Here is a 13823-nt window from a genome sequence, read left to right on the forward strand (position 1 = left end):
CCCACCCGTCTGTGTCTGAGAGGCTAATATGTAAAAGCCACACTAGGAGACAGTAAGTGGAGCCCAATAAAAGCCCTGACAGCAGCACATCCAATAGCTTGGCGAGGCTGTGCTGCGCTAGCTGTTGGAAGGCTGTTTATTGAATTAACCCATTCAGACCGGGGAAGCATCTGTGTCACTTTCAGATTTCTTTGGCTATTCAAAAAATAGCAGACATACAAGCTCATAGCACCTTGTACTGTAGATCTGCTATTTTTGAAAAATCGTGAAAATCTTTGATTATATATTTTCTAAAGCGAACATTTGTCATTTTGTCAAACATTTGACAAGTGTCTTCTAAATCCTAACAATGTTTTGAAAAACTATTGTTTATCAGTGGTGCTCAAACTTTTTCCTGTCAAGGACCCCCAAAATTATACGTTTTTGGCCGCCGCTCCCCATCAAAATATGTTGTTCCAGGTACCCCCAGAAGCAAAGATTTGAGTTAAAAAAAAATTGTTTCAAAACATATATGTATTCAAAGATTTGCACAAAATGTTCAAGATATTTCAAAAATAGCAGATCTACAAGCTCGTAGCGCGGCACTCGGTGCCGTGCTACGAGCTTGTAGATCTGCTGTTTTTGAATAGCCCAAAGTATAAAAATAATTGTTATAGCTCAAATCTAAATGCGTTCCCGGATTGAATGGGTTAAGCAGTAAAAAAAAAAAATCAGACGGTAAAAATGTGCACCAGGCCAAGAATAAACAACAAGAGGAGCAGTGTTACACGGAGGATGTCGCTGCAACGGCTGCAGACAGTAGAATGGGTTTTGGCATGGAGGTCTGAAACGGCACAGAAAAGCCCAACCCAACAACCACAACAAATAAACTGCTGTTTGGCCTGATGTACTGTATAAGTAGTCCTCCTGGTCGAAAAACGTGAACAACGTCGTCTCCGTCGGGTGAGGAAACCTCGTATGTCCAAAACTATAGGTTACGAACGTAACCCCGGTTATTTGAATAATCCGAGCGAGATGTCTCGCCCCCATGGGAGAAAAGGAGACATTGAGCGAGTATTATGAATAAATAACTGTTTAATTTTCAGGATTCCAATTCAAAAATGGCAAAAGCAGCAGATCTACAAGCTGAAATGGATCTCCTGATTTTGACGCTTTTGTGTGACACTGTATGATCAAGTAGTAGGACATTGATTTACAGAAAAAAACCCACAAAAAGTTAGAATATGAAGATAAGAGGTTTCTGCACGATAATGTGTTTATCCTTTTTAAAATGTTGCTGAAAAAAATTGCAACCTCAGTCACAACAAGGACACAGCAGGCCTCACGCGTCTTCAACCTAAAAAAACCCCGACTTAACGCGGAATCGTCCACTTTTCTGCTACGTTTTTAATAAATCCTTCAGATTTAAATCTTTAAGCTTTTAAATCTGAAAAGTATAGATTGTCATTAGGGTACGTACACGACGTAAAGAGAAGCTGTTTTACCACCACACCGCCGTCCTCCTCAGCACTTTTCATACGTTGATGACTTTCATCTAGGAACGCAATGGGTGCTGCAGCATAAACATGGCTTATTAAGAACCTAGTGCTAGTGGTCAGTGTCAGGGCCACTGATTTCAGTCATTTGGATGCCATAGAAGTCAGCATGTTTTCTATGGAAGCATGCCATGCACCGAAAATAGGCCATACTGTATCTAAGAGCTTCAACAGGTCGCAGCGAGACGTGACGCAAGCTCGTAGGCAGCCTATATTCGGGTTATTCGTTACTTTAAGATTAAAGAGTATTTGAAGTGGGCAAACTAGCACCTTAGCATCAATCTGCAATTTCTTCAACTTTTTGGCTGTATGGCTACCAAAACACTAGCCTGGAATCCAGCCTGATTCGCCACGTTCGTCTTTTTCTCACTTTAGCTACTCAGTCTGGCCAGGGTCCTATTTGACTCGTATTTGCATACGTAGGCAAGTCAGGAAGTGACTCGAGTTTTACATTGGACAACACTGGTCCCCCCCCCCCCCCCCTACAGACCAATCAGAAGCCGCGGGCTGTTTTCACCCGGAGATAGCAGGCTTTTCCAGACTGTGATGCGAAGTGAGAAACAAAACCCGCTGAACGTAGCAAGCAGGCTGGAATCCCAGGCTACCAAAACACCATCATTCTACATATTGTGCTAATTGTTTATGAAACACAGTGCTAGTGTGTGTGTGTGTGTGTGTGTGGGGGGGGGGTCCTTTCACGATGTTTCACAAATCGCATGTTTTTGAGTGGTGCCAACCACTCTACGCTTGACTTTGTCCTGGTGTCCGTCTGTGTGTCTGTGTGTCCGTGTGTATGAGCACGGCCTCTGTATGTTTGAGCACAGCCTCAACAGCTGCGGCTGATTGCAACACAAAGATGCAACCAGTTACACTAATTACACACACACACACACACACACACACACACACACACACACACACACACACACACACACACACACACACACACACACACACACACACACACACACACACACACACACACACACACACACACACACACACACACACACGCCTTTGAGTAAAAATACTTAAAGTGAGTAAAAATACTTAAAGTGAGTAAAAATACTTAAATATTAGTAAAGATACTTTAAAGTTCCTAAACTGAGTAAAAATACTTTAAATGAGTAAAAATACTTAAAATGAGTAAATACTTAAAAGATGTTAAAATGAGTAAAAACACGTACAAATCTGTAAAAACATTTTAAAGTACTTAAAATGAGTAAAAATACTTTGAAGTCATCAAAGTCTGTAAAAAGCAACTAATGAAATGAACTCATGAAAGGCACCACTCTCTTCACACTGGGTGTGATTTTTTTCAGTTCAGTTGTGACTGAGATCTTATTTTTCTTCATGCCAATAACTCTCTTCCTGTCTCTTGTTGTGTGTGTGTGGTGCAGGTGTACGCGTCGGCCACAGGAGAGGACTTCAACAACAGAGACGGTGCCGCCGGGTACCCCGCCTCCAAGGCAGGAGGTGTCTACCCAGCGCCCTTCTACATGCCAGGTGAGAGAGCACCTTCCAGACCATAGATATAGAAACCTAGATTCAGTGGTGGAAAAAGTACTCAAATGTTTTACTTAAGTAAAAGTATCAATACTGCACTGCAGAAGTACTCTGTTACAAGTAAAAGTCCGGAATTCTAAATTTACTTGAGTAAAAGTACAGAAGTATTGGCATCAAAATGTACTTAAAGTACCAAAAGTAAAAGTACAAAAATGTTTGAAAATAGCCGATCTACAAGCTCACAACGCGTCGCAAAGCGACGCGTTGTAGCCTCTGTATAAAATAGGGCTAAAGTGGTTAATGTATGTTTTGTAATATCATAATTTATATCTGAAAAGTAACTAGTAACTAAAGTTTCCAAGTAATTGTAGTGGAGTAAAAGTACAATATTTGCCTCTGAGATGTAGTGGAGTAGAAGTAAAAGTATTGGAAATTGGAAATACTCAAGTAAAGTACAAATACCTCAAAATTGTACTTAAGTACAGTACTTAAGTAAATGTACTTAGTTACTTTCCACCACTGGTCCGCGGCCGCCATATTGGGGAAGGCACGCAAGCTGCCACGCAAAGTAACTACTGGCCAATCACAGCGCCTCTTTTCCGGGGACTTGTCAGAATCTAGTTGTATAAAGAATATCCCGTTATATTTTTATACAACTAGATTCTGCCAAGTCTCGGGAAAAGATGCGCTGTGATTGGCCAGTAGTCACTTTGATAGGCGGTTTGCCTTCCCAAAAATGGCGCCCGCAGATACAGACGCCCCAGAGTCGTCTACCTTTTATATGTCTATGTTCCAGACCCTATCCATCCATGTTTAGTATTTGGGATCAACAGATGATTAGGGGTGGTTTGGGGATCGACCGGATCCAACATTGAGGAACCCGGAATCGGGTCCATCACATTTTGGAACCGTTTCCGGGAATCGTTCTCAAACGTTTTTAATTTCAAAAGACCAACCATAACTCGTGAGAGTGTACAAATGGAACCGTAAGGAGGGTCCATTTGCTTACGAGTCCATTTTGGTTCCATTTGTACACCCTCAGAGTTACAGACCTGTAAGGGTGCTTTTGGAACCCACCTCAAGTAACCCTGAGGGTCCCTTGACCTCGCTTTTGAGAACCACTACAATAATATGTATGCATATATTGAAATTATGGAAGGAATAGTCTGCTGTGTGGTGATATACAGATTGTCTCATGACATTTGGATAAAGCCCTTTATACTCTCTGTAATAAAGACGTGGAAATGTCATATAATGCAATGGTTCTCAAACTTTTACATTTCAAGGTCTCCCCTTAACTCAGACAGTGTACAAATGCGGGTCCATTTGGTTCCATTTGTATACTGTCTGAGTTACATACTTGTAAGGGTCAATTTAGACCCCCCTAAAGGAACCCAAAGAGTCCTTGAAATCCACTTTGAGAACCACTGATATAATGGATCATATTTAGTTTGGGGATTTTGCGTCTTAAAACCACTTAAGCCCTATTTTATACTTTGCTGTATGATGGTGACGCACGAACGTAGCCGATCTGCAAGCTCACAATCCGCCGCTTTGTAAGCGCTGTAAAACTATAAAAGCTTTTGAAATTGCTTGATAACTTAATATGCCCCCCAAAAAATATGGACGCCTGTTTGGTGCATCATATTTAGTTTTTTGGTCGATCAGCATCTTTTTTAAGCGTATGCGTAAGTCAACGGAGAGAGAGAGAGACACCGCTGGGGCACTTTTTTTTTTTTCTCCTCCGCCTCAAGCTGGCGCAAGCGTCCGCCCCGCAGCGCCATCGCTGCTGAACGGCAGCCATCACGCTTCAATGAAGTTGTCACAATAATGTGACACGTCTCATATGTGGCTTTCATTGTCTTTCATCTCCCGTGGCTGGTTATCCCTCCTCTCACCCTACACCTCCTCCTCACCCCCCTTCCCTTCCCCACCTCCCCTTGCCTCCTCCTCCTCCTCCTCCTCCTCCTCCTCCTCCTCCTCCTCCTCCCTGGGATGGCCCCCTGACAGAAGGTCTTCACCCCTCCCCTGATCCGTGGGCGTCCGGCGGGTCGATGGTGCAGCCTGGATACTCCGCCATGCTGGGCAACTCCCCCCACCTGGGACAAGCGGGTCCCTTCACTGCCATCAACCCCCAGGACAGAATGGTGAGAAGACCCATGGCGCTTCTATACTTGGACTGGTGCAGGGCTTCATTGTGTGTTTTTTTTTTTTTTAACCCATTAAGACCTGAGATGATTCTTAAAAATGATTTCTAAATCCTAACAGTTTTTTGAAAAAATAGCAGATCTACAAGCTCAGTGCGGCACTCGGTGCCGCGCTATGAGCTTGTATATCTGCTATTTTTGAATAGCCTAAAGAAATCTAAAAGTGACACAGATGCGTTCCAGGTCTTAATGGGTTAATGGTTGGAAACCCCCCTGGTTGTATCCAGAAGTATTGTAGTTTTGAAATAATTAATTCGTTTTAGTTTTTTATTACATTTCTTTCAGTTTGGTGTTTGATTTCAGTTTAGTTTGAGTTCGTTTACGAGTCCATAAGTAGTTTTAGTGTTAAATAATGAACTCGTTTTAATTAACTAACTAATTAACTAATTTTCGTTTGAGTTAGTCTTAGTTTGGGTTTTTCAGGCATTCATGAGGAAAGCTTTGATTTGTAGAAGCCGATAAAGGTAGACTGGAAGAATGCATGACGTCAGATATGATGGTGGAGAAAAGAAAACTATGTAACATTCAATTTAGTTTGGTCGTATTTCGTTTTCTTTTCTTTTTTTGTCTTTTTTTAAACTTAGTTTTGATTTTGATTTCAGTTAACCCATTTAGACCTGAGGCCGATTCTAAAAACGCCTGACCTTAAGTTTTCTGAAAAACAAATGTATGTTTCTATATACTGTACATAGCAACAGGAACCCCAAAAGGGGTTCACGTCCTGAAAGGTATAGTTACAAATAGGGGTTCCCGCCCAAAATGGGTTAAAGCACTATGTAACTTTTTTTTTTATGTATACCGTAAAATGTAATTTGGTCCAAGCTGTATGGTAGAGTATGTTAATACAATATAACACAGATACAATTGGGGTGGTTGTATTTAGTCTCCCTGCTCTTCTATTGAGACATTTAAGCCGCTTTTCCATCACAGCATAAGCACGACACTGTCCAGTACAGTCCAGAACCGCACCGCACCGCTTCAAAATGTCTTGCGTTTCCATTGCACAAAAGTCCCCACTCGCAAAATCCCCACCCTCCCCTCCCCTCCCGAAGGAAATCAACGCCCCTTTCTTTAACACACCAACTTAGCCTCAGGCTACAGGGTTAGCCTAAATGCTAGCGTGCTTCCTCAGAGCTAGTTTGGCTCTTAAGTTATTATTTGGCCATGTTCACCCTGACTTTAATCTTCGCTATTGTTGAGAAGACCTGTGTGGTGTTTAAACACGTTGCCATCACTTATATAAAAAACATTATTAGCGTGTATCGTCGCACATTCATTGTTGCCAGGTTTAGCAGAAAAAAATAAGCAATCAGGTCTATGAAAACAATCCCAAAAGAAGCGACTATCTACGGCTATTTGAAAATAGCAGATCTACAAACTCACAACGCGTAGCGATGCGACGCATTGTGAGTGTGTGCATCTGCTATTTAAAAAAAATATATACATATATAATGTTGACAAATACATATTAATTTGGGGGTCCTTGACATGAAAATGTTTAAGAACCACTGGTTTCAACAACATATGAAACAAGCCCCAAATAATCAACTACATTTTAGAAACAAGCAGTGGTGGAAAAAGTACTCAAATGTTTTACTTAAGTAAAAGTATCAATACTGCAATGTAGAAGCACTCTACAAGTGAAAGTCTGGAATTACTTGAGTAAAAGTACAAAAACTATTGGTATCAAAATGTACTTAAGGTACCAAAAGTAAGTACTAAAATGTTTGAAAATAGCAGATCTACAATGATGCGATGCGTTGTGAGCTTGTAGATCGGCTATTTTCAAATAGCCTAGGTATAAAATAGGGCTTAATGTATGTTTTATAATGTAATCATTTATATCTGAAAAGTAACTAGTAACTAGTAACTAATACGTTTTCAGATAATTGTAGTGGAGTAAAAGTACTACCAATATTTACAAGCAACTTTACAGAAAAATAAGCCCAATGTTGCTTATAATAAGTGGACATGGCAACACTGCTACCGTAGTGTTTACATTTTACAGACACCTGAGTGGACAGACACAGCTGTGAGCCGACCAATCAGCTTTATCACAGCTTTAGCCCCGCTTAGCCCAGCTCAGACCTACCCAAGACTGGGTACTTTTTAGGCACCAGTTTAGTACCACTTACACACCACTCTACCCACTTCATTGTAGTGGAAACCGTCGCTGTGGTGGGCGGTGTGGGGTGGGGCTAGGTAAGTCCATGTATATGGAAAGCCGCCTTTAGATCATGTCAAAGGTCATGTCTCACCTAGACACAGGATCTGACACGAATTGTGTCTCTCTTAGCTCAATGGTAAAAATGTCAGCACTCGCGCAGGAAACCAGGGTTCAAATCACGGGTTTGAAGAGGAAAGCTACACAGTGCAGCTTTAACTACATAACAGTAGTACTTACTTGGATGTATCTTTTCTTCTCCTATAGAAGAGGCAGCCGCTGCCCCTCTCCCCCCAGAACTACCCCCTGCACGCCAGTGAGGTGAACGGGACCCATCCCTCCGGCTTCCACTCTGGCTCCGCCGGCTACGGTGTCCCCCACCACACTCCCCCCATCAATGGCACCGACACCATGGGTAAAAAAACACCTCATACACCACCCATCAATGGCACTGACACCTAGCCTTGGATCCAGACTGATTGCTACGTTCTGCGTTTTTTTTTTTACTCACTTCGCTTCACAGTCCTCCTATCTCCGTGCACAAACGGGAGAAAACAATCCGCGGCTTCTGATTGGTCTGTGGGGGGGGGGGGGGGGGCAGAACCAGTGTTGTCCAATGTAAAACTCGAGTCATTGAAATACGAGTCAAATAGGACCCTGGCCAGACTGAGTAACGAAGTGAGAAAAAGACGAACGTAAGCGAATCCGCCTGGATTCCAGGCTAACTGACACCATCATCGGTTAAAAACTAAGCGTTTTCCACTAGGCTTTTCCACTACACAGTCAAATCTGCAGTGTTAATTTAACTCTGGGAGTGTACAAATGTAACCAAATGGACCCTTCCGGGTCCATTTGGTTACCTTTGTACACTCTCAGAGTTACGAATGAATTACCACTGAGGATTTTGCTGTGTACCTATAGGGCTGAACCATTTGGGTAACTGTAATCCTTTACACCAAATATTGTGATAGCTAAGTTGATTGTGGTTTTTTTAACCACTTTGAACTTGGCATCTCTCCGACCTACAAGCTCATGTTGTGAGATTGAGCTTGTAGATCATAGCGTTCAGATGGGCTATTTTCACGACTCATCGTACAATGAAGTACTGTTTATAGCGGTGAAGTCACGCTTCAATTCTGTTTACTGTTTACACTATAGCTACCACAGCATTAGATTGTTTACAGTATGACTGCATCAGATTCTGTCTATGTACGTACGGTAAATTGATATTTAAATGGCCATACTGGTTTTAGTCATGAATACTTTGCATTATTACTGACGATTTTCCAAAGCATACACAGTTTTGTTTAATTTTTTTTTTTCGAATATAATAAATAATCAGATTTTCTTAATATTGTAGCTCAAACTTCTAGGTGGTTAAGCCCACTTTATTACCACTATTCACATCACCATCGTGATGAAGTCATGGACTTAATTCCTAAAACAAGCTTTTCTCCAGGGACTATTCTTCTTTGGCTAGACTTTTCAAATCAATCCATGTCTTATCACCTGCAATTATAACACAACAATAACGTAACCTTGACCGCAATAAAGGTGATGTAAAGTTCACTGTGTTAGATTACTTTGTGTCAAAGCAAGTTTCAAGTCTCTGCAAGTTGATTTGCATACCGTACGGAGATGACTGGAAGCCAAAAAGCTTCTTGGAACATTAAGAAAATGGTATTACACAGACATTAGACTTTATTGTCCCATAGGGGGGGGATTCTTTTCCACTGCACTGTACTTGTTCCACAACAAAACTTGGAACAGCACACACAGAGCACACAGTAACAGCAATGACAACAGACAGACAGACAGACAGACAGACAGACAGACAGCAGTACTTCCTCTGTTTTGTTGCTATGACTGTAGGTAACAGTATGACTGTGACTTTTACGGTGTGACTTCTAGACAGGGGACTAAACATACACAAACGCATGTAAGGTTCAAATTAATATTGTGCTTGATTCATGGGCCAAATATTTACGTAACCACATGAACCCTAGCATCCCTATCCTGTGACCAACATTCGCTGGAAAATGACACATTTACAAGCTCACGACGCGTCGCGCCACGACATGTTGAGAGCTTTTAGATCTGTAATATGCGGTTTAGTGGGTTGAAAGTGCATTTTGTAGCCTATTTATTGTTGCCTCTGCGATTTGATAATTGCCTTAGTTCATATTCTGATTTATTATTCTATTCATTGTATCAGTAACCTCACACAGAAGAAGTGGCAATGGAACACAGGTTCTAATTTAACTCTGTCTGTATCTTTTCCACCCCGTCCACTAGCCAATCGGGGATCAGCTCCTGGAAGCTCGGGTGATGAGATTGGAAAAGCACTGGCCTCTGTAAGCAACGTTCATAACGTCTCTCTTCCAAGCACATATATACACCAAATACACAGATACATAAAATCTACTTTATTAGGAGAAACCAGTGGTAGATTAGTCTACCTTTTATACATTTGAAAACTTGTGAAATGGGACATTCTGCATAATGAGTACTTTCCACTTTTGGTACTTTAAGCACATTTTGAAACCAATACTTTTGTACTTATACTCAAGTAAATTTTGAATTCCAGACTTTTACTTGTAACATACTATTACTACATTGCAGTATTGATACTTTTACGTAAGTAACAAATGTGAGTAGCTTTTCCACCACTGGGAGAAACGCTAAAAAAGGCTGTATGAAGGAAGAGGAAAAAGTCTGACGTGTTTGTTTGTTTGTTTGTGTGTTTACGTGCAGATCTACCCCTCAGACCCCAACAGCTCCACCTTCCCTCCATCTCCGTCCACTCCCGCCGGCTCCCCCCAGGCTATATCAGGTGAGCAGGGACACCGTCTAAGTGACGCCTCGCCTCGGTGTCACTTGGCAGGTCGTGTCATTCTGTCACTCGTCAGGTGGAAACCATGTATGTCCAAAACCTGTTACAGGTTTCAGGAAATGAAAGAACGTAGTGTGTTCCGTCCAAAAAGGATCCGATGTAGATATTATTATTTAGTCACAAGCTTGTTAATACTTTTCATTGGTTCAATATTTATAAATTCCACTTAACCACTTTCAACCTGGTGTCCTGATTTTGGCCATGGGGAAAATTGCTGAGCCGATCTACAAACTCTACAATGCGTCGCATCACGACGTGAGCTTGTAGATCGGCTGCTTGTGCGCGACTGACAAATACAAGATATACAACATTCATTTATGAAAATAAACATCAAAATGATTCAATGTGGAGATACAAGGTTTCTTCAGCCAGTGTGCTGGGGAATGATAGAAATCTTCTAAACATATCACGTTCCTTCATGACCAAAGCCAAACCGTTCACAATGATGTAGCTCCATCTGTTGGGCCAAAAGGGGAACTTAAATTAGTTGAAGCTAGCGGATTGATTGCTGTACATTATTTATTTACTCAGACATTTTTACACTGATCTACACTGCAGCACAGCGGTATTAAATACCTCGACGACGTGCCTTCCAAAGAAGTCCACCCGGCAATCTGAAGACTTAATTCTCAAAGCAATAGAGCTGACCGGGCCAATTCACATACACATTTAAACAACCATTTTATTCTCTTTTTTTTACGCATCACAAAGTAGCAAAATGATGCAGTGAAAAGCGCGGCGAGATATTTCATTTCCAGATCATTTTGGGTCACATCGGTGAAGCCCAGAGCTATTGAGAGAGAGAGAGTTACGACTCTCCCATAGATTTGTAAGATAAATTTATATTTTATAATTCAATCATTATTATTGAATTATTACAGTTGATTCTCGGAATGTATATTTCGGTGAAGTCAGAGATAAGGACAAACACAACAAGAGTGCAGAAGCAACGCTTGGCCATCTTGCCGACCAATAGTTCCAAACACTTTAATGTATAGTTTTCCAAACATTGAATCCTCATAATGGCTGTTGATGTGGCAGAGTTGTGGCACACGACCCACAAGATCGTGTCGCGGGGACGGGGAGATCAAAGCATATCGTACACTGCTCTCTTTCAGTGGGTCTGGTAAAGACAAATCTATTTGCTGAAGCCAGTTGTCAGGCTGAACCAAATTACAATTTAGACTGTAGCCATTTATCAGACGCTCTTTATCCAGAGCGACTTACAGTAAGCAAGGTAAACACATACTGTATATCAAATGCAGAGAGACAGTGTAGTGCCTCTGTTCACAGGTAAACCAAGAACCTAGCATCAGTCTAAACAATATAATATTAGAAAATAACAATCTGTACATTGAAACTATAGAAACTATAGGATGCCAGGTAAACAAATGAACCTGGCATATGTCTAAGTAACATGCTATCTAAATTACATTTTAACCGTTGCATAAGAAGACTTCATAGTGCATACCCTGTACATATAACATGTATAAAACGTTTCAATGTGACATAGCTCTGTTTACACAATGCTGTACCCCCTTCAACTGTTTTTATTATATTTTGACACTTGCTTTGGCAATGTAAACGTATGATTTCTCATGCCAATAAATTGAATTGAATTGAATTGCATGGTCGTCAAGGCTAGGTCAAATCTATTGCTGAAGCCAGTTGTCTGTCAGGCTGAAACTGTGCGTTTCCTGTCATCCTCCAGGTTCTGCCTCCCAGTGGACCCGGTCCTCTGGCCAGGCCACCCCTTCACCCAACTTTGAGCCAGGAATTCAGGCCCTGGTGAGTCCAGTCTCATTGTAAAAAAAACACCCACACAACAACTAATAAATGACAGCTTAAACAGAGCTGGCTAGGGTTTTCAGTCGTAAAGAAGAAGAACATGCCTTAATTTTCTCTTATCTCTCCCATGACAACGTTCTTTTTTCTCCATTTTGCATTTTTGTGTTTGTGTTCCAAAAACGTGCAGAACAAAATGGAGGATCGTCTGGAGGAAGCCATCCATGTTCTCCAGCGTCACGCCGGCGCACAGGGAGGCCCGGCTCTGGCTGAAATGCACAGCCTGCTGTCGTCTGGCTTAGGAATGCCACCAGGTTTCAGCGCCGCAGCGGGGCTGGGGCTGGCGAGCCGCCTGCCCGGACTGGTGAGCCTCAACCACACAACAAAACCAGGAAGCACATCCATCGTTTGAATTGAATGGAGGGTCATGTCTTTGTGGGGGGGGGGGGAGTACATTAGTTCAGTGGTTCTCCAAAACAGGGGTCTTCAACGTTTTTTTAGGCCAAGGACCCCTTAGCTGAGAGAGAGATGAAGCAGGGACCCCCACCACTACATATTGTATTCATGTTAAATGTGTGTTTTCAGATATTTAACCACTTAAACCCTCAATACTTTGTAAACTTGACCGTTGGCTCTGTACTTGGTCTGCTCTTTTTTCCCCTCTACCCCAAAACCTCTTTGCCGAAAATAGCCGATCTACAAGCTCACAATGCCTCGTGCTGCAAGGCGTTGTGTGCTTGTAGATCGGCTATTTTCGGCTAATGTTCCCCTCAGAATAGGGATGCTAGGATTCAAATGGTTAATGTAAAAATAAAAACCCATCACACAAAGACCCCCTAGGGGTCCCGGACCCCCTGTTGAAGACCCCTTGCTCTAAAACGTTTTCATTTCAAGGACCTCCCATAACACGGGTCCATGTGGTTCCATTTGTACGCTCCTCCAGAGTTACAGACTTGTAAATGGTCCTCCCCCCATTTGGACCCCCCCCACCTAAAGAAACCTGAGGGTCCCTGAACCCCACTCTAAAAACCAGTGCAGTGGTTGTAGTTATTAAGTGCTTCCTGTGCTTTGGTCCTCATGGATATCGGCGCTGATATCAGTCATTTGGATTCTGTAGAGGCCAGCATGTCTTTGTCTTGGCTAACTCTTGGCTTTCTTTAAAGAATAGCGTATTCTTAAAAGAATAGTTTATGCTACGCACCGACACTTAGGTGTCACACACCGGAAAAAAGCTGATCTAAAAGCTAACAACACATCGCAGCTTAAAGGTTAAAGCTTCAATCTGCGATTTCTTCAACTGGTTCATAGACTTGGTTGATCATAATTTGACATATTGTGATAATTGTGTAGGAAACAGTAGAGCTCTAGTATAGATGTGTGTGTGGGGGGGGGGAGGGGGTCCTTTAACGATGTTTTACAAAACGCAAATTGGGACTTTAGTTGGCCTGACAAAAAAATTAGTAAAGGGGGAACTTCCTGTGTTATTGTCCTGGTAAAAGTATTTTTCTTTTCTTTTTTTTTTAAAACCCAGAAGATGATGCAATCTCTTTTGAACCTGTGTTGTGTGTAGGTTTCCAGCCTCCATGAGGACTCCGCTGGTCTGCCCTCTGGTGGCGGACTTCTGCATGGTCACCACAGCACTCCGTCTGGCCAGCCTGAAGGCTTCACTGGTGAGTATAGGGCGGGACGACTGCCCTAATGCCTTCTGGGTAATTAATAAAGGGGCATGGGGC

At 42.1% G+C, this 13823-nt stretch overlaps 2 protein-coding genes across 7 annotated transcripts in view; one reads left to right on the forward strand and one right to left on the reverse strand.

Moving 5' to 3' along the window:
• LOC308092962 (transcription factor E2-alpha-like) overlaps positions 1-13823 on the forward strand; it is a 54967-nt gene that overhangs the window by 30227 nt on the left and 10917 nt on the right. For 5 of the 6 annotated variants that reach the window (XM_080439140.1, XM_080439136.1, XM_080439138.1 and 2 more), the window contains exons 10-17: positions 2936-3041; positions 5052-5188; positions 7680-7827; positions 9708-9766; positions 10167-10245; positions 12017-12093; positions 12281-12454; positions 13661-13760. In XM_080439140.1, coding sequence (XP_080295266.1) covers positions 2936-3041; positions 5052-5188; positions 7680-7827; positions 9708-9766; positions 10167-10245; positions 12017-12093; positions 12281-12454; positions 13661-13760 — 880 coding nt within the window. The remainder of the gene's footprint in view (positions 1-2935; positions 3042-5051; positions 5189-7679; positions 7828-9707; positions 9767-10166; positions 10246-12016; positions 12094-12280; positions 12455-13660; positions 13761-13823) is intronic. The other variant, XM_080439137.1, reaches the window with a different exon arrangement.
• The window catches only part of sirt6 (sirtuin 6), a 372587-nt gene that overhangs the window by 25965 nt on the left and 332799 nt on the right, over positions 1-13823 (reverse strand). The window lies entirely within an intron of this gene.

The sequence above is a fragment of the Gymnoscopelus braueri genome (assembly GCF_963280865.1).
Source record: "Gymnoscopelus braueri genome assembly, chromosome: 10".
Taxonomy (NCBI): domain Eukaryota; kingdom Metazoa; phylum Chordata; class Actinopteri; order Myctophiformes; family Myctophidae; genus Gymnoscopelus; species Gymnoscopelus braueri.